Source organism: Pseudophryne corroboree, chromosome 2 (assembly GCF_028390025.1).
Source record: "Pseudophryne corroboree isolate aPseCor3 chromosome 2, aPseCor3.hap2, whole genome shotgun sequence".
NCBI lineage: Eukaryota > Metazoa > Chordata > Amphibia > Anura > Myobatrachidae > Pseudophryne > Pseudophryne corroboree.
The window spans coordinates 43265580-43292535 of record NC_086445.1 but is presented as its reverse complement, the minus strand read 5'-3'; the positions used below and the strand labels follow the sequence as shown (position 1 = coordinate 43292535).

Below are 26956 nucleotides of genomic sequence, written 5' to 3'. Positions count from 1 at the left end.
CTTGCAGCTTCTGTCATTGCTCTTCTGCTTCTCGTGCCGCCCTGTCTGTTTACGTGGGCGACTGCCGTGATGTTGTCCGACTGGATCAACACCGGCTGACCCTGAAGCAGCGGTTTTGCCAGGCTTAGAGCATTGTAAATCGCTCTTAGCTCCAGTATATTTATGTGAAGAGACGTCTCCAGGTTCGACCACACGCCCTGGAAGTTTCTTCCCTGTGTGACTGCTCCCCAGCCTCGTAGGCTGGCATCCGTAGTCACCAGGACCCAGTCCTGTATGCCGAATCTGCGGCCCTCTAACAGATGGGCACTCTGCAACCACCACAGAAGAGACACCCTTGTTCTTGGTGACAGTGTTATCCGCTGATGCATGTGCAGATGCGATCCGGACCATTTGTCCAGCAGATCCCACTGAAATATTCGTGCGTGGAATCTGCCGAATGAAATTGCTTCGTAAGAAGCCACCATCTTTCCCAGGACTCTTGTGCATTGATGTACTGACACATTTCCTGGTTTTAGGAGGTTCCTGACAAGTTCGTATAACTCCCTTGCTTTCTCCTCCGGGAGAAACACCTTTTTCTGAACAGTGTCCAGAATCATTCCCAGGAACAGCAGACGTGTCGTCGGGGTCAATTGAGATTTTGGAAGATTCAGAATCCACCCGTGTTGTTGAAGCACTACTTGGGTTAGTGCTACTCCGACTTCCAGCTGTTCCCTGGACCTTGCCCTTATCAGGAGATCGTCCAAGTAAGGGATAATTAATACGCCTTTTCTTCGTAGAAGAACCATCATTTCGGCCATTACCTTGGTAAAGACCCGAGGTGCCGTGGACAAACCAAACGGCAGCGTTTGAAACTGATAATGACAGTTTTGTATCACGAACCTGAGATACCCTTGGTGTGAAGGGTAAATTGGGACATGCAGATAAGCATCTTTTATGTCCAGGGACACCATGAAGTCCCCTTCTTCCAGATTCGCTATCACTGCTCTGAGTGACTCCATCTTGAACTTGAATTTCTGTATGTACAGGTTCAAGGATTTCAGATTTAGAATAGGTCTTACCGAACCGTCCAGCTTCGGTACCACAAATAGTGTGGAATAATACCCCTTTCCCTGTTGTAGGAGGGGTACCTTGACTATCACCTGCTGAGAATACAGCTTGTGAATGGCTTCCAATACCGTCGCCCTTTCTGAGGGAGACGTTGGTAAAGCAGACTTTAGGAACCGGCGAGGGGGAGACTTTTCGAATTCCAACTTGTAACCCTGAGATACTACCTGCAGGATCCAAGGGTCCACCTGTGAGCGCGCCCACTGTGTGCTGAAAATCTTTAGTCGACCCCCCACCGCCCCTGAGTCCGCTTGCACAGCCCCAGCGTCATGCTGAGGGCTTTGTAGAAGCCGGGGAGGGCTTCTGTTCGTGGGAAGTAGTTGCTTGCTGCACCCTCTTACCCCTTCCTTTGCCTCTGGGCAAATATGACTGTCCTTTTGCCCGCTTGTTCTTATAGGAACGAAAGGACTGCGGCTGAAAAGACGGTGTCTTTTTCTGTTGGGAGGTGACCTGAGGTAAAAAAGTGGATTTTCCGGCTGTTGCCGTGGCCACCAGATCCGATAGACCGACCCCAAATAATTCCTCTCCTTTATACGGCAATACTTCCATATGCCGTTTGGAATCCGCATCACCTGACCACTGTCGCGTCCATAAACTTCTTCTGGCAGATATGGACATCGCACTTACTCTCGATGCCAGAGTGCAAATATCCCTCTGAGCATCTCGCATATAAAGAAAAGCATCCTTTAATTGCTCTATAGTCAATAAAATACTGTCCCTATCCAGGGTATCAATATTTTCAGTCAGGGAATCCGACCACACCACCCCAGCACTGCACATCCAGGCTGAGGCTATTGCTGGTCGCAGTATAACACCAGTATGTGTGTATATACTCTTCAGGGTAGTTTCCAGCCTCCTATCAGCTGGATCCTTGAGGGCGGCCGTATCAGGAGACGGTAACGCCACTTGTTTTGATAAGCGTGTGAGCGCCTTATCCACCCTAGGGGGTGTTTCCCAGCGCGCCCTAACCTCTGGTGGGAAAGGGTATAATGCCAATAACTTCTTTGAAATTAGCAGTTTTCTATCGGGGTTAACCCACGCTTCATCACACACGTCATTCAATTCCTCTGATTCTGGAAAAGCTACAGGTAGTTTTTTCACACCCCACATAATACCCCCCTTTGAGGTACCTGCAGTATCAGAGATATGCAAAGCCTCCTTCATTGCCGTGATCATATAACGTGTGGCCCTATTGGAAAATACGTTTCTTTCTTCACCGTCGACACTAGATTCATCTGTGTCGGTACCTGTGTCGACTGACTGAGGTAAGGGACGTTTTACAGCCCCTGACGGTGCCTGAGACGCCTGGACAGGTACTAACTGGTTTTCCGGCCGTCTCATGTCGTCAACTGACTTTTGCAGCGTGCTAACATTATCACGTAATTCCATAATTAAAGCCATCCATTCCGGTGTCGACTCCCTAGGGGGTGACATCACCATTACCGGCAATTGCTCCGCCTCCACACCAACATCGTCCTCATACATGTCGACACACACGTACCGACACACAGCAGACACACAGGGAATGCTCTTATCGAAGACAGGACCCCACTAGCCCTTTGGGGAGACAGAGGGAGAGTTTGCCAGCACACACCAAAGCGCTATAAAAATGTATATAAACAACCCTAAAAAGGTGTTGTTTCTGTTATATGCGCTTAATATATAAAAATATTGCCAAAATATGCCCCCCTTCTGTTTTACCCTGTTTCTGTAGTGCAGTGCAGGGGAGAGTCCTGGGAGCCTTCCTCACAGCGGAGCTGAGCAGGAAAATGGCGCTGTGTGCTGAGGAGAATAGGCCCCGCCCCTAAAACGGCGGGCTCTTCTCCCGGAGTTTGCGATATATGGCAGGGGTTAAATACATCCATATAGCCTCAAGGGCTATATGTGATGTATTTTAGCCATAGAAAAAGGTATTATACATTGCTGCCCAGGGCGCCCCCCCCAGCGCCCTGCACCCTCAGTGACCGCTGGTGTGAAGTGTGCCGACAACAATGGCGCACAGCTGCAGTGCTGTGCGCTACCTTATGAAGACTGAAAGTCTTCTGCCGCCTGTTTCCGGACCTCTGGACCTCTTCAACTTCGGCATCTGCAAGGGGGGTCGGCGGCACGGCTCCGGGACCGGACTCCATGGCTGGGCCTGTGTTCGATCCCTCTGGAGCTAATGGTGTCCAGTAGCCTAAGAAGCAAATCCATCCTGCACGCAGGTGAGTTCACTTCTCTCCCCTAAGTCCCTCGTAGCAGTGAGCCTGTTGCCAGCAGGACTCACTGAAAATAAGAAACCTAAAAAACTTTTTCTAAGCAGCTCTTTATGAGAGCCACCTAGATTGCACCCTGCTCGGACGGGCACAAAAACCTAACTGAGGCTTGGAGGAGGGTCATAGGGGGAGGAGCCAGTACACACCATGTGATCCTAAAAGCTTACTTTTTGTGCCCTGTCTCCTGCGGAGCCGCTATTCCCCATGGTCCTGACGGAGTCCCCAGCATCCACTAGGACGTTAGAGAAATGGCATCTGCAAAAGTTTGGGCACCCTGCAGAGTTAATACCTTGTACTGCCCCCTTTGGACAGCTGAGACCTGGCAGTGTCATGGATTGTTCTCAATCATCGTCTGGAAAGACCAGGTGATGTCAATCTCAAAGGTTTTAAAAGGCCAGACTCATCTGACCTTGCTCCAACAATCAGCACCATGGGTTCCTCTAAGCAGTTGTGTAGAACACTGAAACTGAGAATAGTTGACGCTCACAAAGCAGGAGAAGGCTATAAGAAGATAGCAAAGCGTTATCAGATGCCCATATCCTCTGTTCGGAATGTAATTAAGAAATGGCAGTCATCAGGAACAGTGGAAGTTAAAGTAGATCTGGAAGACCAAGAAAAATATCAGACAGAACAGCTCGCAGGATTGTGAGAAAAGCAAGTCAAAATCCACGTTTGACTGCACGGTCCCTCCAGGAAGATCTGGCAGACACTGGAGTTGTGGTACACTATTCCACTATAAAGAGATACTTGTACAAATATGGTCTTCATGGAAGAGTCATCAGAAGAAAACCTCTTCTACATCCTCACCACAAAAATCAGCATTTGACATTTGCAAATGAACATATAGACAAGCCTGATGTATTTTGGAATAAAGTTCTGTGGACCGATGAGGTTAAAATAGAACTTTTTGGCCGGAATGAGTAAAGGTACGTTTGGAGAAGGGCACAGAATTTAATGAAAAGAACCTCTGTCCAACTGTTAAGCATGGGGGTGGATCAATCATGCTTTGGGGTTGTATTGCAGCCAGTGGCACAGGGAACATTTCACGAGTAGAAGGAAAAATGGATTCAATAAGATTCCAGCAAATTTTGGACGCTAACTTGATGCCATCTGTGAAAAAGCTGAAGTTAAAGAGAGGCTGGCTTCTACAAATGGATAATGATCCTAAACACACCTCAAAATCCACGGTGGATTACATCAAGAGGCGTAAACTGAAGGTTTTGCCATGGCCTTCACAATCTCCTGACCTCAACATAATTGAAAATCTATGGATAGACCTTAAAAGAGCAGTGCGTCACAGACAGCCCAGGAATCTCAAAGAACTGGAAGACTTTTGTAAGGAAGAATGGGCGAAGATACCTCAAACAAGAATTGAAAGACTCTTGGCTGGCCACAAAAAGCGTTTACAAGCTGTGATACTTGCCAAAGGGGGCAGTACAAGGTATTAACTCTGCAGGGTGCCCAAACTTTTGCAGACGCCATTTTTTGTTTTCTGTTCTTTTGAAAGTGTAAATGATGGAAATAAAATCACACTTTTTTTGACATGTTATAAGAATGTCTAATCTGTAATTTGATGCCTTTTGGGGATTTTTCCATCTTTCCTTGGTTTCTTTTTGCACATTAAAATGAATTTTTGCCTGGGGTGCCCAAACTTTCAATCCCCACTGTATAGTGATGTGCAAACTCCCTACTGTAATAATCTTTTGCAACAAATAAGTTTCGGTGCAGAGTATAACACTAATTTGATGTGCTAGGTTTGTAATGCACAAAAGGATGGCAGGGTTTCACGGTCTGATTCCCATCTTGGCCCTAACTGTGTAGTTTGTATGTCCTTCCTGTGCTTGCGTGGGTTTTCTCAAGGTGCTCTGGTTTCCTCCCACAAGCAAATCCAAAAATACATTGGTAGTTAATTGGCTCCCAACAAAAATTAACCCGCGTGTGTGTTAGAGATGAGCGCCTGAAATTTTTCGGGTTTTGTGTTTTGGTTTTGGGTTCGGTTCCGCGGCCGTGTTTTGGGTTCGAACGCGTTTTGGCAAAACCTCACCGAATTTTTTTTGTCGGATTCGGGTGTGTTTTGGATTCGGGTGTTTTTTTCCAAAAACACTAAAAAACAGCTTAAATCATAGAATTTGGGGGTCATTTTGATCCCAAAGTATTATTAACCTCAAAAACCATAATTTACACTCATTTTCAGTCTATTCTGAATACCTCACACCTCACAATATTATTTTTAGTCCTAAAATTTGCACCGAGGTCGCTGTGTGAGTAAGATAAGCGACCCTAGTGGCCGACACAAACACCGGGCCCATCTAGGAGTGGCACTGCAGTGTCACGCAGGATGTCCCTTCCAAAAAACCCTCCCCAAACAGCACATGACGCAAAGAAAAAAAGAGGCGCAATGAGGTAGCTGTGTGAGTAAGATTAGCGACCCTAGTGGCCGACACAAACACCGGGCCCATCTAGGAGTGGCACTGCAGTGTCACGCAGGATGTCCCTTCCAAAAAACCCTCCCCAAACAGCACATGACGCAAAGAAAAAAAGAGGCGCAATGAGGTAGCTGACTGTGTGAGTAAGATTAGCGACCCTAGTGGCCGACACAAACACCGGGCCCATTTAGGAGTGGCACTGCAGTGTCACGCAGGATGTCCCTTCCAAAAAACCCTCCCCAATCAGCACATGATGCAAAGAAAAAGAAAAGAAAAAAGAGGTGCAAGATGGAATTGTCCTTGGGCCCTCCCACCCACCCTTATGTTGTATAAACAAAACAGGACATGCACACTTTAACCAACCCATCATTTCAGTGACAGGGTCTGCCACACGACTGTGACTGATATGACGGGTTGGTTTGGACCCCCCCCAAAAAAGAAGCAATTAATCTCTCCTTGCACAAACTGGCTCTACAGAGGCAAGATGTCCACCTCATCTTCACCCTCCGATATATCACCGTGTACATCCCCCTCCTCACAGATTATCAATTCGTCCCCACTGGAATCCACCATCTCAGCTCCCTGTGTACTTTGTGGAGGCAATTGCTGCTGGTCAATGTCTCCGCGGAGGAATTGATTATAATTCATTTTAATGAACATCATCTTCTCCACATTTTCTGGATGTAACCTCGTACGCCGATTGCTGACAAGGTGAGCGGCGGCACTAAACACTCTTTCGGAGTACACACTTGTGGGAGGGCAACTTAGGTAGAATAAAGCCAGTTTGTGCAAGGGCCTCCAAATTGCCTCTTTTTCCTGCCAGTATAAGTACGGACTGTGTGACGTGCCTACTTGGATGCGGTCACTCATATAATCCTCCACCATTCTATCAATGTTGAGAGAATCATATGCAGTGACAGTAGACGACATGTCCGTAATCGTTGTCAGGTCCTTCAGTCCGGACCAGATGTCAGCATCAGCAGTCGCTCCAGACTGCCCTGCATCACCGCCAGCGGGTGGGCTCGGAATTCTGAGCCTTTTCCTCGCACCCCCAGTTGCGGGAGAATGTGAAGGAGGAGATGTTGACAGGTCGCGTTCCGCTTGACTTGACAATTTTGTCACCAGCAGGTCTTTCAACCCCAGCAGACCTGTGTCTGCCGGAAAGAGAGATCCAAGGTAGGCTTTAAATCTAGGATCGAGCACGGTGGCCAAAATGTAGTGCTCTGATTTCAACAGATTGACCACCCGTGAATCCTTGTTAAGCGAATTAAGGGCTGCATCCACAAGTCCCACATGCCTAGCGGAATCGCTCCCTTTTAGCTCCTCCTTCAATGCCTCCAGCTTCTTCTGCAAAAGCCTGATGAGGGGAATGACCTGACTCAGGCTGGCAGTGTCTGAACTGACTTCACGTGTGGCAAGTTCAAAGGGCATCAGAACCTTGCACAACGTTGAAATCATTCTCCACTGCACTTGAGACAGGTGCATTCCACCTACTACAGTATATCGTGCTCAATTGTATAGGCTTGAATGGCCTTTTGCTGCTCCTCCAACCTCTGAAGCATATAGAGGGTTGAATTCCACCTCGTTACCACTTCTTGCTTCAGATGATGGCAGGGCAGGTTCAGTAGTTTTTGGTGGTGCTCCAGTCTTCTGTACGTGGTGCCTGTACGCCGAAAGTGTCCCGCAATTTTTCTGGCCACCGACAGCATCTCTTGCACGCCCCTGTCGTTTTTTAAAAAATTCTGCACCACCAAATTCAAGGTATGTGCAAAACATGGGACGTGCTGGAATTTGCCCATATTTAATGCACACACAATATTGCTGGCGTTGTCCGATGCCACAAATCCACAGGAGAGTCCAATTGGGGTAAGCCATTCCGCGATGATCTTCCTCAGTTGCCGTAAGAGGTTTTCAGCTGTGTGCGTATTCTGGAAAGCGGTGATACAAAGCGTAGCCTGCCTAGGAAAGAGTTGGCGTTTGCGAGATGCTGCTACTGGTGCCGCCGCTGCTGTTCTTGCGGCGGGAGTCCATACATCTACCCAGTGGGCTGTCACAGTCATATAGTCCTGACCCTGCCCTGCTCCACTTGTCCACATGTCCGTGGTTAAGTGGACATTGGGTACAACTGCATTTTTTAGGACACTGGTGAGTCTTTTTCTGACGTCCGTGTACATTCTCGGTATCGCCTGCCTAGAGAAGTGGAACCTAGATGGTATTTGGTAACGGGGGCACACTGCCTCAATAAATTGTCTAGTTCCCTGTGAACTAACGGCGGATACCGGACGCACGTCTAACACCAACATAGTTGTCAAGGACTCAGTTATCCGCTTTGCAGTAGGATGACTGCTGTGATATTTCATCTTCCTCGCAAAGGACTGTTGAACAGTCAATTGCTTACTGGAAGTAGTACAAGTGGGCTTACGACTTCCCCTCTGGGATGACCATCGACTCCCAGCGGCAACAACAGCAGCGCCAGCAGCAGTAGGCGTTACACGCAAGGATGCATCGGAGGAATCCCAGGCAGGAGAGGACTCGTCAGAATTGCCAGTGACATGGCCTGCAGGACTATTGGCATTCCTGGGGAAGGAGGAAATTGACACTGAGGGAGTTGGTGGGGTGGTTTGCGTGAGCTTGGTTACAAGAGGAAGGGATTTACTGGTCAGTGGACTGCTTCCGCTGTCACCCAAAGTTTTTGAACTTGTCACTGACTTATTATGAATGCGCTGCAGGTGACGTATAAGGGAGGATGTTCCGAGGTGGTTAACGTCCTTACCCCTACTTATTACAGCTTGACAAAGGGAACACACGGCTTGACACCTGTTGTCCGCATTTCTGGTGAAATACCTCCACACCGAAGAGCTGATTTTTTTGGTATTTTCACCTGGCATGTCAACGGCCATATTCCTCCCACGGACAACAGGTGTCTCCCCGGGTGCCTGACTTAAACAAACCACCTCACCATCAGAATCCTCCTGGTCAATTTCCTCCCCAGCGCCAGCAACACCCATATCCTCCTCATCCTGGTGTACTTCAACACTGACATCTTCAATCTGACTATCAGGAACTGGACTGCGGGTGCTCCTTCCAGCACTTGCAGGGGGCGTGCAAATGGTGGAAGGCGCATGCTCTTCACGTCCAGTGTTGGGAAGGTCAGGCATCGCAACCGACACAATTGGACTCTCCTTGTGGATTTGGGATTTCAAAGAACGCACAGTTCTTTGCGGTGCTTTTGCCAGCTTGAGTCTTTTCAGTTTTCTAGCGAGAGGCTGAGTGCTTCCATCCTCATGTGAAGCTGAACCACTAGCCATGAACATAGGCCAGGGCCTCAGCCGTTCCTTGCCACTCCGTGTGGTAAATGGCATATTGGCAAGTTTACGCTTCTCCTCCGACAATTTTATTTTAGGTTTTGGAGTCCTTTTTTTACTGATATTTGGTGTTTTGGTTTTGACATGCTCTGTACTATGCCATTGGGCATCGGCCTTGGCAGACGACGTTGCTGGCATTTCATCGTCTCGGCCATGACTAGTGGCAGCAGCTTCAGCACGAGGTGGAAGTGGATCTTGATCTTTCCCTAATTTTGGAACCTCAACATTTTTGTTCTCCGTATTTTAATAGGCACAACTAAAAGGCACCTCAGGTAAACAATGGAGATGGATGGATTGGATACTAGTATACAATTATGGACGGGCTGCCGAGTGCCGACACAGAGGTAGCCACAGCCGTGAACTACCGCACTGTACTGTGTCTGCTGCTAATATATAGACTGGTTGATAAAGAGATAGTATACTCGTAACTAGTATGTATGTATAAAGAAAGAAAAAAAAACCACGGTTAGGTGGTATATACAATTATGGACGGGCTGCCGAGTGCCGACACAGAGGTAGCCACAGCCGTGAACTACCGCACTGTACTGTGTCTGCTGCTAATATAGACTGGTTGATAAAGAGATAGTATACTCGTAACTAGTATGTATGTATAAAGAATGAAAAAAAAACCACGGTTAGGTGGTATATACAATTATGGACGGGCTGCCGAGTGCCGACACAGAGGTAGCCACAGCCGTGAACTACCGCACTGTACTGTGTCTGCTGCTAATATATAGACTGGTTGATAAAGAGATAGTATACTCGTAACTAGTATGTATGTATAAAGAATGAAAAAAAAACCACGGTTAGGTGGTATATACAATTATGGACGGGCTGCCGAGTGCCGACACAGAGGTAGCCACAGCCGTGAACTACCGCACTGTACTGTGTCTGCTGCTAATATATAGACTGGTTGATAAAGAGATAGTATACTCGTAACTAGTATGTATGTATAAAGAAAGAAAAAAAAACCACGGTTAGGTGGTATATACAATTATGGACGGGCTGCCGAGTGCCGACACAGAGGTAGCCACAGCCGTGAACTACCGCACTGTACTGTGTCTGCTGCTAATATATAGACTGGTTGATAAAGAGATAGTATACTACTAATATTATATACTGGTGGTCAGGTCACTGGTCACTAGTCACACTGGCAGTGGCACTCCTGCAGCAAAAGTGTGCACTGTTTAATTTTAATATAATTATATGTACTCCTGGCTCCTGCTATAACCTATAACTGGCACTGCAGTAGTGCTCCCCAGTCTCCCCCACAATTATAAGCTGTGTGAGCTGAGCAGTCAGACAGATATATAATATATATAGATGATGCAGCACACTGGCCTGAGCCTGAGCAGTGCACACAGATATGGTATGTGACTGACTGAGTCACTGTGTGTATCGCTTTTTTCAGGCAGAGAACGGATATATTAAATAAACTGCACTGTGTGTCTGGTGGTCACTCACTATATAATATATTATGTACTCCTGGCTCCTGCTATAACCTATAACTGGCACTGCAGTAGTGCTCCCCAGTCTCCCCCACAATTATAAGCTGTGTGAGCTGAGCAGTCAGACAGATATATATAATATTATATATAGATAATAGATGATGCAGCACACTGGCCTGAGCCTGAGCAGTGCACACAGATATGGTATGTGACTGAGTCACTGTGTGCTGTGTATCGCTTTTTTCAGGCAGAGAACGGATTATATTATGTACTCCTGGCTCCTGCTATAACCTATAACTGGCACTGCAGTAGTGCTCCCCAGTCTCCCCCACAATTATAAGCTGTGTGAGCTGAGCAGTCAGACAGATATATAATAAGATGATGCAGCACACTGGCCTGAGCAGTGCACACAGATATGGTATGTATGTGACTGAGTCACTGTGTGCTGTGTATCGCTTTTTTCAGGCAGAGAACGGATTATAAATAAAAGTGGTGGTCACTGGTCACTATCAGCAAAACTCTGCACTGTACACTACTGAGTACTCCTAATGCTCCCCAAAATTAGTAAATCAAGTGTCTCTCTAATCTATTCTAATTCTAAACGGAGAGGACGCCAGCCACGTCCTCTCCCTATCAATCTCAATGCACGTGTGAAAATGGCGGCGACGCGCGGCTCCTTATATAGAATCCGAGTCTCGCGATAGAATCCGAGCCTCGCGAGAATCCGACAGCGTCATGATGACGTTCGGGCGCGCTCGGGTTAACCGAGCAAGGCGGGAAGATCCGAGTCGCTCGGACCCGTGAAAAAAAACATGAAGTTCTGGCGGGTTCGGATTCAGAGAAACCGAACCCGCTCATCTCTAGTGTGTGTGTGTGTGTGTGTGTGTGTGTGTGTGTGTGTGTGTGTGTGTGTGTGTGTGTGTACACATGTAGTAGGGAATATAGAGTATAAGCTCCACTGGAGCAGGGACTGATGTGAATGGCCAAATATTCTCTGAAAAGCGCTGCAGAATATGTGTGCGTTATATAAATAGCTGGAAAAAACATAATAATAATGCTGATCCACATCAGAAAACAAAATACAATTACAACTGCACCACCCGGTGGTGACAGACAGCACTGCTTGCCATACAAATTCAGATGCACAAATACTGAAGAGCTGAAGAACGGAGAGGCTTACCCATAGAACCTTAAGATTACTCTTCAACGTATTATTTATAAAGCACTTGCTGTGACGTACAATAAAACCTACTGCTACACGATTCAAATACAATCTGCAAAACCCTAGGGAAAAATAAGAACATGCAGCACAATGACTGGACCCTAGTTCTGCTTGTTGTTGGAACAATGTGTAATTATGCTTTTTCTTGGTTCACGGCTCATATATATATATATATTGTATTTTTATTGTGAAATTATTTATTTGAGAATTCACAACCCAAAATGCTCTAAAGACATAAAACATCTCACTCTTTTCCAAACGCAATAAAAAATAATAAAATGACCATATGTAAGCCAAGTGCTCCTCTAGAGCTGCAAGTCACTGACTCTTTGTACATCTGGGCATTTAGCCATAACCTATTATTTACAGTCCAAACCTGCGTCCCTCCAGCTGTTGTGGAACTACACATCCCAGCATGCCCTGCCTCAGTTTTAGCATGCCTTAATAGCAAAACTGTGGCAGGGCACCCTGGGATGTGTAGATCCACAGTAGATGGAAGGTCACATGCAGACATTGCAGGATATGTACTACGCCTTGGGAGAGATAAATTACCAACCAATCAGCTCCTACTTGTAATTTTTCAATCAGCCGGTAGCATGGCAGTTAGGAGCTGATTGGTTGGCACTTTCTCTCTCTCTCTCCCAGGTTTAGTACATCTGCCCCATCCCAATGTGACATTGCGGCATACTCTGGGTGACTCTCCTGCTGGAGAATAAACAGCCAGCTAAGCTCTCATTGGATTGCCGACTGCAGGTCTCCTCATATAGTTGCATATAACCTTGCTCTGTTTTTTGAGAACTTTCACATTATAGAATAATAACGGAACCAGCAAACTGCCATGGCTAATGGTTGGAGGAAGTTCTTCTTGGTATGAACAGCAGCCAAACATAGCCCCCAGCGGTGGAGTAAAAAATGTAATTCACGGTATCACTGGAACTTATAGAAATGTTCGTAGCTGTGTCATCGCTCCAGGGGACATTCTTCAAAATCATCTTCCATCCTTCTCTTGATTAGCGTTTTTAATAAACTTTAAATGTTCTCTGATGCTCATGATGAAGCACTTCTATGAACATGCATTAACCAGCTGCGGGACCTCTTCCAGACAGGCGGATTTGTTTTCAAATCAATTGAAACACTTTAATTGTACACAGATGGAGCCCAACAAATGATACGAGCGTTAAAGACAACTGATTGCACCGGGTCTTATTTTAGCAAAACAAATTAAAAATTGTCTTTATTTATAATTAAGAAAAATGCAGAAGGGGAAAATATTTATAGCCACTGTATATCTAACCGAAGAATGAACAAATCACTTTGCATGTAATAAAAGTTATGGATTTTCTCATATTTAACAATACTTTTCTTCTTCTTCTACAGTACATATATATTTTGTTTGGAATCTTCTCAAAGATCCGAGAAAATAAAGTGAGGAAAGCACGGGCCATGTCTTGCCCGCATAATAAGAACACTGGTATTACTAGAGTTAAAAGCACTTTGCATTAAAGCTGGTGATTACTGGTGACCCTTTCAGGTTGTCTGACACCCCCTGTCACCAAATCTGACAGTGTTCAGCACTCGGATCTGCAATGAGCATACGGATTTTCACTATAAATGCTCCGTGTAACGGGAGAGAAAGGCCAGGACCAGCTAATGTGATGCATGCGGCAGACATTACCAGCCCCTATAAATGTACAGCAGTAGGGTGACACAGCGCCAAGTGTTTATCTCTAGCGTCATACATACAACAACCACTCATCACGACAGACGCATATACTGGGCCAGAACACAGGCGTCTCCATTACTAGAATGATTCACAGTCAGAGTAGTCAAGGGGGGCAGAGAAAACAGATTCTACAGCACCTGAAGGATGTCACACAAATATAAGTATAAACTTGGTTTAAATAACGGCACGTCTCATTTTGCTGTTGCCTCTACTGTACATATGAAAGATAATGAAGGCAGAAGTTCTGCTTCAAAGAGATTTAACAGGAGGTAATAGATCAGTGAAGTGGATAAGGACGGCATGTGGAAGGGGGATGCCGGGAAGTACAGAGCCCCACAATGCTGTCTCCCTCCATATGAAACATCTAGCCGTCGCCGGTAAGCAGAATATTCTTATACACTGATCCGATATACGTTGGTCCCAGTCCGGCCCGCTTCAGCCGTGATAATACACAAAGGGGAGAAAAACAGCCCCTTGCCATAAATCTGTAATATGCGCTGTGACTACTGGAGCAGAGTAGTTATATTACAGTACTATAGGTAACGATCAGACCATACCTGAGCAGTGAGAACACGCCGTAGGAGTTCCGCACAGCATTCTGCTCTACCTGCAGGTGGCTGTTTCTACACGACTCTGTATTACTCTGAGGGGAACACATAAAGAGACATATTAGCAGCGATAAACTACAAACACACAATGTATTCGGGATGCAGTCAGTTTACCTCCAATCAAAATCCCGACGTTCAAAATCCCGACAAGGACAAAATACAGACATTTAAAATACTGACAAGGTCAAAATACCGACATGTAAAAATGCCGACAGGTCAAAATACCGACATGTAAAATGCCGACAGGTCAAAATACCGACATGAGTTTTTCATTGAAATCGACTTGTTCATACTTTACCATCCCAGTGGACCTGGAGGGGATATATAATAGTGTGACGAGCGCAGCGAGGCACCGTGCCGAAGCATGCGAGGGGACGCGGTACACTTTATATGGTGTCCATGATGACTTATGTCGACACACACACACACAAAAAACCCGCATGTCGGTATTTTGACCTGTCGGCATTTTACATGTCGGTATTTTGACCTTGTCGGAATTTTGGCCATGTCAGGATTTAGACCATCGGTCAATTGGTGTCAGGATTTCGACCGTCGGCATTTTGATTGGAGGTATTTCATATCGATCCCAATGTATTCACGTGGAACGTTACAGAGAATTACTGTAGACTCTGCAAGAAGCTGGCTATTCAATGCTGATAAAATAATCACCAATGGCAGAATGTTCTATTGCTTTTCCACCTGCTTCTCTGTAAGCCTGGATATGAATGGAGGCAGGGAGCTGTGGGAGCTACACACCAACTGCTGATTCCACACTGAGCACTCAGAGAGGACACTTCCCCTGCCAGGTGCGGCCGGTTTGTGGCCCGCATCAATATTCAGCTATCATGTCAGAGTCCAGCAACGTCGAGGTCACCAGGCCCTGGTGAGTTTATAGGCTGCATCCTCACGAGCGCTGGTTAAGCTCCCAAATAGTGTGCCTAATTCAGACCTGATCGCTGTGCCGCAAATTACACCATCGTGCCATCAGATAGTCACCGCCCAGGTAGAGTGAAAATTTGCCCCGTGCAAGTGTGCGATTGCATGTGTACGCTGTGTGAAAATTCCCCTCAGTCAGCCGACAGCTGCAAAACCGTTCACATCACACTCACCATCGAATGTTTTTCCCATTCTGTGCAGTCTGTGCGTAACTCAATACTTACTCCTCCGGTGTGAAGGAATCAGGCTGATCGGGGTCGGAGCCGACGTCACACCCCCTCCCTAAAAACGCTTGGGTACACATGCGTTTTTCCTGACACTCCCAGAAAACGGGCAGTTACCACCCACAAACGTCCTCTTCCTGTCCATCACCTTGTGAACGCCCAAGCAATCAAAATTTCCGCACCATCCTGTCGGTTTGGCGGCGCACGCGCAGTAGTTCAACAATCGCTCGCTGTGCGAAAACAGCACAGCAGTGGTCAGGTCTGAATCGGGCTATGTGGCCTCCAATGTTTGTACAAGTAGGTTATGGCTTCATTTTAGGAGGTAACGGTACGGCCTTACATACAGTGCATCCGGAAAGTATTCACAGCGCTTCACTTTTTCCACATTTTGTTATGTTACAGCCTTATTCCAAACTGGAATAAATAAAAAAAATTCCCTCAAAATTCTACACACAATACCCCATAATGATGTGGGAAAAAAAGTGTTCTTGAGATTTTTGCTAAATTGATTAAAAATAAAAAACTAAGAAATCACATGTACATAAATATTCACAGCCTTTGCTCAATACTTTGTTGATGCACCTTTGGCAGCAATTACAGACGCAAGTCTTTTTGAATATGTTGCCACAAGCTTGGAAAACCTATATTTGGCCAGTTCCACCCATTCCTCTTTGCAGCACCTCTCAAGCTCCATCAGGTTGGATGGGGAGCGTCGGTGCACAGCTATTTTCAGATCTCTCCAGAGAGATCTGGGCTCTGGCTGGGCCACTCAAGAACATTCACAGAGTTGTCCTGAAGGCACTCCTTTGATATCTGAAAGATGAACCGTTGCCCCATTCTGAGGTCAAGAGTGCTCTGGAGCAAGTTTTCATCCAGAATACCTATGAACGTTGCTGCAGTCATCTCTCTCTATATCCTAACTAGTCTCCCAGTTCCTACCGCTGAAAAACATCCCCACAGCATGATGCCGCCGCCGCCACCACCATGCTTCACTGTAGGGATAGTGTTGGCCTGGTCATGAGCGGTGCTAGGATTCCTCCAAACATGACGTCTGGCATTCACGCCAAAGAGTTCAATCTTTGTCTCCTCAGACCAGAGAGCTTTGTTTCTCAGAGAGTCCTTCAGGTGCATTTTGGCAAACTCCAGGTGGGCTGCCATGTACTTTTGACTAAGGTTTAGCTTCCGTCTGTCCACTCTACAATACAAATCTGATTGGTAGATTGCTGCAGAGATGGTTGTCCTTCTGGAAGGTTCTCCTCTCTCCAGAGAGGAATGCTGTAGCTCTGACAGAGTGACCAGAGTTCTTGGTCACCTCCCTGACTAGGCCCTTCTCCCCCGATCACTCAGTTTAGACGGCCGACCAGCTCTAGGAAGAGTCCTGGTGGTTCCGAACTTCTTCCATTTACGGATGATGGAGGCCACTGTGCTCATTGGGACCTTCAAAGCCGTAGATAGTTTTCTGTACCCTTCCCCAGATTTGTGCCTAAATCCTGTCTTGGAGGTCTACAGACAATTCCTTTGACTTCATGCTTGGTTTGTGCTCAGACATGCACCTGTGAAGTGTGGGACCTTATATAGACAGGCGTGTGCCTTTCCAAATCATGTCCAATCAACTGAGTTTACCACAGGTGGACTCCAATAAAGCTGTAGGAACATCTCAAGGATGATCAGTGGAAACAGGATGCACCTGAGCTCAATTTTGAGCTTCATGGCAAAGGCTGTGAATACTTATGTACATGTGATTTAAGTTTTTTGTTTTTCTTATCTTTTAAATAAATATGCAAAAATCTCAAAAACACTTTTCACGTTGTCATTATGGGGTATTGTGTGTGGAAAAAATTAATTTATTCCAGTTTGGAATAAGGCTGTAACATAAAATGTGGGAAAAGTTATGCACTGTACCAAAGTGGATTTTGTATTACGACCGTAGGTGACATTCCTATGCTGCAAACCAGTAATAGGCGACAATCTGGTTACTGCAGAGGTTACAGCAACAATGCTATATACTGGAGACTGCTCAATGTGTAAATAAGGCACATCTTGAAAGTTTGCGGATTTGTGGAGAATTATATTTATAAAAGACCACCACCAAAGAACAACCCCCCACCTCCACAAGTCCAATGCAATTAAAAACATTTTTAAACCATTCAGTAAATACATTTCGTAAGCATTTTACAAGGCGCTATAGACCATACGTAACTACAGTCATGTGCCAGAGACGCCGAGACAGCTTCTCCAATTCCCAGTACCTGCCACCAAGTCATATCTTCCGCAAAGAGAAGCAGCATACAGTATATGGGCACAGATCTCTGCAATTCCTTACTGTATAAGTAGCAGTGAAGATGGCAGCGAATCACAATTAAGGCAGTTTTGAATAAAGCATGACATAAGGGGCCAGAGAGATGGGCCGCTCCTTTGCCGAAATCCGCAACAAATTTGGATCGTCACGTGCAACAATTTAAAGGCCTTTGTGGTAAAGGAGCCGAAAGACCCAACCAAATGAGATTGATGACCCCACAGAACAAGGCTCTGGACATCGACTGGGCTCGTGAACACCGCCAATGGAGCGCAAGATGACTGGAAACGCGTAGTCTGGTCCAACACGTTGAGGTTACAACTGTTTCGGACAGTTGCTATGTAACCATCATTACTGATTATTTGCTCCCCTTCATGTCATGCACTTACGCACTCAGAAGCGGAGAAGGCCGTTTCAGCGCAACAATGCGCCACCACAGAGGTCCATAACCACCATATTATGGCTGTAGGAACATTCCTCTGAGTTTGGCATCATGAGTCGACCACCTCATTTGCCAGATTTGGACCCAACAGAACACATGTGAGGATGCAGTTCAAGGTGTCATCAACAGAAGGGTTCCACCAGCGGCAAATATTAGGGAATTGTGGACCAGTATTCAGGAGGCATGTGTACACTAATTACATAGTACTTCTGAGAGTTTGGAGTCTGTGACCCGTTATGTTGCTGCTGTAATCCGATGGATAGGGGGACCTAAGCGTTACTAGACAGGGGGTCACAGTTTTTCTGGCACTTGAATGTATATACATAGAGATGTATACAGCATAGAAGATGTAGTCTGTAACTTAAAGGAATTCTAATATTAGAACAATAAACAGAGGTGAAGTCGGCCATTTTGTTGGCACACACAGTACGTAGCCTATCAAACTGCAGGGAACCAGTGACATCACCGTTATATTGAGACACTGGGCTCAGTGTGTGGAGGTCACAGGTCATAGCAGCACTTCCTGCCGTGACCAACAGAATGCAGATAGTAACATGGATACGACCAGGACTGCAATGGACCAGTCCATCTGAAACCACGGACTCAAATCACAGAAACCTGAAAAATGTACATTTCCTAAACTTACCTTACTTTCAAATGAGGCTCCATAATATCCATCATTCAGCCCAAAAATGATTTCATTTGGGTTACACGCATGAATCTGAGGAGGAAAAGGAACGGGACCGGGGTGAGTTCTGCGCACAGATAATTATGGAAGCAACCGATTTACAACCAGCTGGTAATAAAGCCGGAGAGGACATAATTAAACATTCTGTAGTAAATGAAAAACTGCTCAGTTTCATGTAAGAAATGCAGAAATCTATTACCATTCTTTAATAACGATACTAAGGGGGAGTTGGATCAAGACATGGGGCTATATTTACGAAAGTGGCGGCTTCTTTGCAGGTTGGAGCTGAGAACTCACAGCCCGAATGTTAGTGAAGCTTTACATTTTCAGCTCAAACCTGCAGAGAAGTTTCGTAAATATAGGCCTTGGAGAGAGGTAAAGTGGCACAGTTGCGTAAAGTAATCCGCTTATAGGGGGTGATTCCGAGTTATTCGCTCGCTAGCTGCTTTTAGCAGCATTGCACACGCTAAGCCGCCGCCCTCTGGGAGTGTATCTTAGCTTAGCAGAATTGCGAACGAAAGATTAGCAGAATTGCGAATAGAAAATTCTTAGCAGTTTCTGAGTAGCTCCAGACCTACTCACAAATAGCGATCAGTTCAGTCAGTTTCGTTCCTGGTTTGATGTCAAACACACCCAGCGTTCGGCCAGCCACTCCCCCATTTCTCCAGACACTCCCGCGTTTTTCCGCACACTCCCAGAAAACGGCCAGTTTCCGCCCAGAAACACCCACTTCCTGTCAATCACACTACGATCACCAGAACGATGAAAAAACTTTGTTACGCCGTGAGTAAAAATAAGAATTTACTTACCGATAATTCTATTTCTCGGAGTCCGTAGTGGATGCTGGGGTTCCTGAAAGGACCATGGGGAATAGCGGCTCCGCAGGAGACAGGGCACAAAAAGTAAAGCTTTAGGATCAGGTGGTGTGCACTGGCTCCTCCCCCTATGACCCTCCTCCAAGCCTCAGTTAGGTACTGTGCCCGGACGAGCGTACACAATAAGGAAGGATTTATGAATCCCGGGTAAGACTCATACCAGCCACACCAATCACACTGTACAACCTGTGATCTGAACCCAGTTAACAGTATGATAACAGCAGAGCCTCTGAAAAGATGGCTCACAACAATAATAACCCGATTTTTGTAACTATGTACAAGTAATGCAGATAATCCGCACTTGGGATGGGCGCCCAGCATCCACTACGGACTCCGAGAAATAGAATTATCGGTAAGTAAATTCTTATTTTCTCTATCGTCCTAGTGGATGCTGGGGTTCCTGAAAGGACCATGGGGATTATACCAAAGCTCCCAAACGGGCGGGAGTGCGCGGATGACTCTGCAGCACCGAATGAGAGAACTCCAGGTCCTCCTTAGCCAGGGTATCAAATTTGTAGGATTTTACAAACGTGTTTGCCCCTGACTAAATAGCCGCTCGGCAAAGTTGTAAAGCCGAGACCCCTCGGGCAGCCGCCCAAGATGAGCCCACCTTCCTTGTGGAATGGGCATTTACATATTTTGGCTGTGGCAGGCCTGCCACAGAATGTGCAAGCTGAATTGTATTACACATCCAACTAGCAAAAGTCTGCTTAAAAGCAAGAGCACCCAGTTTGTTGGGTGCATACAGGATAACAGCAAGTCAGTTTTCCTGACTCCAGCCGTCCTGGAACCTATATTTTCAGGGCCCTGACCACATCTAGCAACTTGGAGTCCTCCAAGTCCCTAGTAGGCGCAAGACACCACAATAAGCTGGTTCAGGTGAAACACTGACACCACCTTAGGGAGAGAACTGGGGACGAGTCCGCAGCTCTGCCCTGTCCGAATGGACAAACAGATATGGGCTTTTTTGAGAAAAAAACCACCAATTTGACACTCGCCTGGTCCAGGCCAGGTCCAAGAGCATGTTCACTTTTCATGTGAGATGCTTCAAATCCACAGATTTGACTGGTTTTAAACAAATGTGTTTTGAGGAATCCCAGAACTACGTTGAGATCCCACAGTGCCACTGGAGGCACAAAAGGGGGTTGTATATGCAATACTCCCTTGACAAACTTCTGGACTTCAGGAACTGAAGCCACTTCTTTCTGGAAGAAAAATCGACAGGGCCGAAATTTGAACCTTAATGGACCCCAATTTGAGGCCCATAGACACTCCTGTTTGCAAGAAATGCAGGAATCGACAGAGTTGAAATTTCTTCGTGGGGCCTTCCTGGCCTCACACCACGCAACATATTTTCGCCACATGTGGTGATAATGTTGTGCGGTCACCTCCTTTCTGGCTTTGACCAGGGTAGGAATGACCTCTTCCTGAATGCCTTTTCCCTTAGGATCCGGCGTTCCACCGCCATGCCGTCAAATGCAGCTGCGGTAAGTCTTGGAACAGACATGGTACTTGCTGAAACAAGTCCCTTCTTAGCGGCAGAGGCCATAAGTCCTCTGTGAGCATCTCTTGAAGTTCCGGGTACCAAGTCCTTCTTGGCCAATCCGGAGCCATGAGTATAGTTCTTACTCCTCTACGTCTTATAATTCTCAGTACCTTAGGTATGAAAAGCAGAGGATGGAACACATACACCGACTGGTACACCCACGGTGTTACCAGAACGTCCACAGCTATTGCCTGAGGGTCTCTTAACCTGGCGCAATATCTGTCCCGTTTTTTGTTCAGACGGGACGCCATCATGTCCACCTTTGGTAATTCCCAACGGTTTACAATTATGTGGAAAACTTCCCCATGAAGTTCCCACTCTGCCGGGTGGAGGTCGTGCCTACTGAGGAAGTCTGCTTCCCAGTTTCCATTCCCGGAATGAAACACTGCTGACAGTGCTATCACATGATTTTCCGCCCAGCGAAAAGTCCTTGCAGTTTTTGCCACTGCCCTCCTGCTTCTTGTGCCGCCCTGTCTATTTACGTGGGCGACTGCCGTGATGTTTTATCCCACTGGATCAATACCGGCTGACCTTGAAGCAGAGGTCTTGCTAAGCTTAGAGCATTATAAATTTTACCCTTAGCTATATTTATGTGGAGAAAAATCTCCAGACTTGATCACACTCCCTGGAAATTTTTTCCTTGTGTGACTGCTCCCCAGCCTCTCGGGCTGGCCTCCGTGGTCACCAACATCCAAAACTGAATGCCGAATCTGCGGCCCTCTAGAAGATGAGCACTCTGTAACCACCACAGGAGAGACACCCTTGTCCTTGGATATAGGGTTATCCGCTGATGCATCTGAAGATGCGATCCGGACCATTTGTCCAGCAGATCCCACTGAAAAGTTCTTGCATGAAATCTGCCGACTGGAATTGCTTCGAAGGAAGTCACCATTTTTTTTTTTTATCATGGCCCTTGTGCAATGATGCACTGATTTTAGGAGGTTCCTGACTAGCTCGGATAACTCCCTGGCTTTCTCTTCCGGGAGAAACACCTTTTTCTGGACTGTGTCCAGAATCATCCCTAAGCACAGGAGACTTGTTGTCGGGATCAGCTGCGATTTTGGAATCTTTAGAATCCACCCCTGCTGTTGTAACAGTATCCGAGATAGTGCTACTCCGACCTCCAACTGTTCCCTGGACTTTGCCCTTATCAGGAGATCGTCCAAGTAAGGGATAATTAAGACGCCTTTTCTTCGAAGAAGAACCATCATTTCGGCCATTACCTTGGTAAAGACCCGGGGTGCCGTAGACAATCCAAACGGCAGCGTCTGAAACTGATAGTGACAGTTCTGTACCACGAACCTGAGGTACCCTTAGTGATAAGGGCAAATTTGGGACATGGAGGTAAGCATCCCTGATGTCTCGGGACACCAGATAGTCCCCTTCTTCCCGGTTCGTTATCACTGCTCTGAGTGACTCCATCTTGATTTGAACCTTTGTAAGTGTTCAAATTTTTTTAGATTTAGAATAGGTCTCACCTAGCCTTCTGGCTTCAGTACCACAATATAGTGTGGAATAATACCCCTTTTCTTGTTGTAGGAGGGGTAATTTAATTATCACCTGCTGGGAATACAGCTCGTGAATTTTTTCCCATACTGCCTCCTTGTCGGAGGGAGACCTTGGTAAAGCAGCCTTCAGGAGCCTGCGCAGGGGAAACGTCTCGACATTCCAAACTGTACCCCTGGGATACTACTTGTAGGATCCAGGGGTCCTGTACGGTCTCAGCGTCATGCTGAGAGCTTGTCAGAAGGGTTGGAACGCTTCTGTTCCTGGGAATGGGCTGCCTGCTGCAGTCTTCTTCCCTTTCCTCTATCCCTGGGCAGATATGACTCTTATAGGGACGAAAGGACTGAAGCTGAAAAGACGGTGTCTTTTTCTGCAGAGATGTGACTTAGGGTAAAAACGGTGGATTTTCCAGCAGTTGCCGTGGCCACCAGGTCCGATGGACCGACCCCAAATAACTCCTCTTCCTTTTTACGGCAATACACCTTTGTGCCGTTTGGAATCTGCATCACCTGACCACTGTCGTGTCCATAAACATCTTCTGGCAGATATGGACATCGCACTTACTCTTGATGCCAGAGTGCAAATATCCCTCTGTGCATCTCGCATATATAGAAATACATCCTTTAAATGCTCTATAGTCAATAAAATACTGTCCCTGTCAAGGGTATCAATATTTTTAGTCAGGGAATCCGACCAAGCCACCCCAGCTCTGCACATCCAGGCTGAGGCGATCGCTGGTCGCAGTATAACACCAGTATGTGTGTATATACTTTTTATGATATTTTTCCAGCCTCCTGTCAGCTGGCTCCTTGAGGACGGCCCTATCTATAGACGGTACCGCCACTTGTTCTGATAAGCGTGTGAGCGCCTTATCCACCCTAAGGGGTGTTTCCCAACGCGCCCTAACTTCTGGCGGGAAAGGGTATACCGCCCATATTTTCTATCGGGGGGAACCCACGCATCATCACACACTTCATTTAATTTATCTGATTCAGGAAAAACTACGGTAGTTTTTTCACATCCCACATAATACCCTCTTTTGTGGTACTTGTAGTATCAGAAATATGTAACACCTCCTTCATTGCCCTTAACGTGTGGCCCTAATAAGGAATACGTTTGTTTATTCACCGTCGACACTGGATTCAGTGTCCGTGTCTGTGTCTGTGTCGACCGACTAAAGTAAACGGGCGTTTTAAAACCCCTGACGGTGTTTTTGAGACGTCTGGACCGGTACTAATTGTTTGTCGGCCGTCTCATGTCGTCAACCGACCTTGGCGCGTGTTGACATTATCACGTAATTCCCTAAATAAGCCATCCATTCCGGTGTCGACTCCCTAGAGAGTGACATCACCATTACAGGCAATTGCTCCGCCTCCTCACCAACATCGTCCTCATATATGTCGACACACACGTACCGACACACAGCACACACCCAGGGAATGCTCCGATAGAGGACAGGACCCACTAGCCCTTTGGAGAGACAGAGGGAGAGTTTGCCAGCACACACCAAAAACGCTATAATTATATAGGGACAACCTTATATAAGTGTTTTCCCTTATAGCATCTTTTTTATATATTTCTGACGCCAAATTAGTGCCCCCCCTCTCTGTTTTAACCCTGTTTCTGTAGTGCAGTGCTGGGGAGAGCCTGGGAGCCTTCCCTCCAGCCTTTCTGTGAGGGAAAATGGCGCTGTGTGCTGAGGAGATAGGCCCCGCCCCTTTTTCGGCGGCCTCGTCTCCCGCTCTTAACGGATTCTGGCAGGGGTTAAATATCTCCATATAGCCCCCGGAGGCTATATGTGAGGTATTTTTAGCCAAAAAAGGTTTTCATTTGCCTCCCAGGGCACCCCCCTCCCAGCGCCCTGCACCCTCAGTGACTGCCGTGTGAAGTGTGCTGAGAGGAAAATGGCGCACAGCTGCAGTGCTGTGCGCTACCTTAAGAAGACTGAGGAGTCTTCTGCCGCCGATTCTGGACCTCTTCTCGTTTCAGCATCTGCAAGGGGGCCGGCGGCGAGGCTCCGGTGACCATCCAGGCTGTACCTGTGATCGTCCCTCTGGAGCTAATGTCCAGTAGCCAAGAAGCCAATCCATCCTGCACGCAGGTGAGTTCACTTCTTCTCCCCTAAGTCCCTCGTTGCAGTGATCCTGTTGCCAGCAGGACTCACTGTAAAATAAAAAACCTAAGCTAAACTTTTCTAAGCAGCTCTTTAGGAGAGCCACCTAGATTGCACCCTTCTCGGCCGGGCACAAAAATCTAACTGAGGCTTGGAGGAGGGTCATAGGGGGAGGAGCCAGTGCACACCACCTGATCCTAAAGCTTTACTTTTTGTGCCCTGTCTCCTGCGGAGCCGCTATTCCCCATGGTCCTTTCAGGAACCCCAGCATCCACTAGGACGATAGAGAAATACCAAACTTTTGTGCTGATTTACTTGGCGCAGGCGCACTGCGAACATTACGCATGCGCAGTTTGCAACTAATCGCTCCGTAGCGGAAAAAAATAACGAGCGAACAACTTGGAATGACCCCCATAGTGTAAGTCATTTCAATGACTGTGCTAGAAAAATGATGATTGGTTTCTTTACCCGTAGCTTGCTTGGGTAGATTTTACTACCTGCGCCATTGTACTAGAAACGGGTGTTGTTCATTAGGTCGACATACATTGTGTCAATGTGGTCATTAGATCGACATGAAAAAGGTCGCCATGAGTTTGACTGTTTTTGGTGTCGTTTTCTTCGTAAGGTGACAGGGAACCTCAATCATACACCTTTTCCACTAGCTCTAAAAACACGGGTAAATGCACGGTGGCGCGCATTTACCCGTGTTTTTTCCTAGTGGAAACGGCCCCCCCTGCAAATTCCCGGATCAAGTGATCCGGGAATCCTACCCAGGTAGCTTGCTGGGTTGAACACGTGTTCAACCCGGTAAGCTGTGTAGTGTGAACGGAAGCCGTGTCGATGCGACACGGCTCCCGTTCACAGTGAATGGAAGGGCGGCACTGGGAGATCATGTGATCTCCCAGCGCCGCCCCTGTCGTGTCAGCAGCAGCGTCACCAACCCAGCAATATGCCGGGTTGGTGAGCTCAGTGTAGAAGGGGACTCTAGCACGGGTCGCAGCCGTGTCAGGCTCCCGGCTGCGACCCGTGCTAGCAAGTGAAAAAGGGGTATTAGGGCACCGTGTCCCCTTGCTTGGCGAGCGAACTTCGGGCTAGGTGCCTCGCTCCGCTACCGCTGCTCTCGGCACAGGTTACCGTTCCCAACTGAAGTCCACGTGGATCTTTAAGTATGAAAAAAAAAAGTAAAAAAAAATTGTCAAAAACTCATGTTGACTTTTTTGCATGTCGACCTAGTACGTCAACCTAATGACCATGTCGACTTTCAGTGGTCGACCCAACAACCGTCTCCCCTAGAAACTGCACTAATAACAGAATGTACATTTTCCTAGGCTGTAGGTGGCGCTGTTAAGGGGGGTACACACGGAGAGATCCGTGCTTAAAATCTAAGCAATCTTGCTAGATTGCTTAGATTTTAAGCACGGATCTGCCGTGTGTATGCCCTCCAGCGATAGCGATGCGCGGCCCCGCACATCGCTATCGCCGATACTAGATTGAGCTGCATGCAGGCTCAATCTAGCGGGTCGCTCACTTCACCGTTGTGTGAAGTGAGCGGCCCCCCGTCGGCTTTCCCCCTCGCTCAGCACATCGCGCTGTGCTGAGCGGGGTGAGAGATGTGTGCTGAGTGGTCTGTGTTAAGATCGTTCAGCACACATCTCTCCCGTGAGTACCCCCCTTTAGGGTGGATGAAGCGTACGACATCTGCATAACTTTGCAACCAGAGTTATTTTAGAATTTAAAACCCTGCAACGAGGACAAGAGTCACTGACTGGAAGATAAAGAGATTGCTCCGAGTCACTGTGATACTGCTGCCACCACACGCTGAGACGATTCATTATTCATACACTTTCCAGTGTTCTGCGGCCCCAGTTCCTGAGCAGCAAACCTGCTGCTGCTGGGACAGAGCCAGGGACAAATAAAGAACTAATAAATTATATATATATATATATATATATATATATATATATATATATATATATATATATATATATATATATATATATATATATTTATTATATATATATAATGAAATTACCGTTTTTAAATCTCTTTCTGCGAGGTACACTGGGCTCCACAAGGAATTACATCAGGGTGTAGAGTAGGATCTTGATCCGAGGCACCAACAGGCTCAAAGCTTTGACTGTTCCCAGAATGCACAGCGCCGCCTCCTCTATAACCCCGC

The 26956-nt window shown here is 46.8% G+C and overlaps 1 protein-coding gene across 2 annotated transcripts in view; it reads right to left on the bottom strand.

The window, feature by feature from the left end:
* UVRAG (UV radiation resistance associated) overlaps positions 1-26956 on the bottom strand; it is a 138038-nt gene that overhangs the window by 92497 nt on the left and 18585 nt on the right. For both annotated transcript variants that reach the window (XM_063951244.1, XM_063951243.1), the window contains exons 5-6: positions 18696-18770; positions 14101-14186 (exon numbers count right to left, since the gene is read on the bottom strand). In XM_063951244.1, the coding sequence (XP_063807314.1) occupies positions 14101-14186; positions 18696-18770 (161 nt within the window). The remainder of the gene's footprint in view (positions 1-14100; positions 14187-18695; positions 18771-26956) is intronic.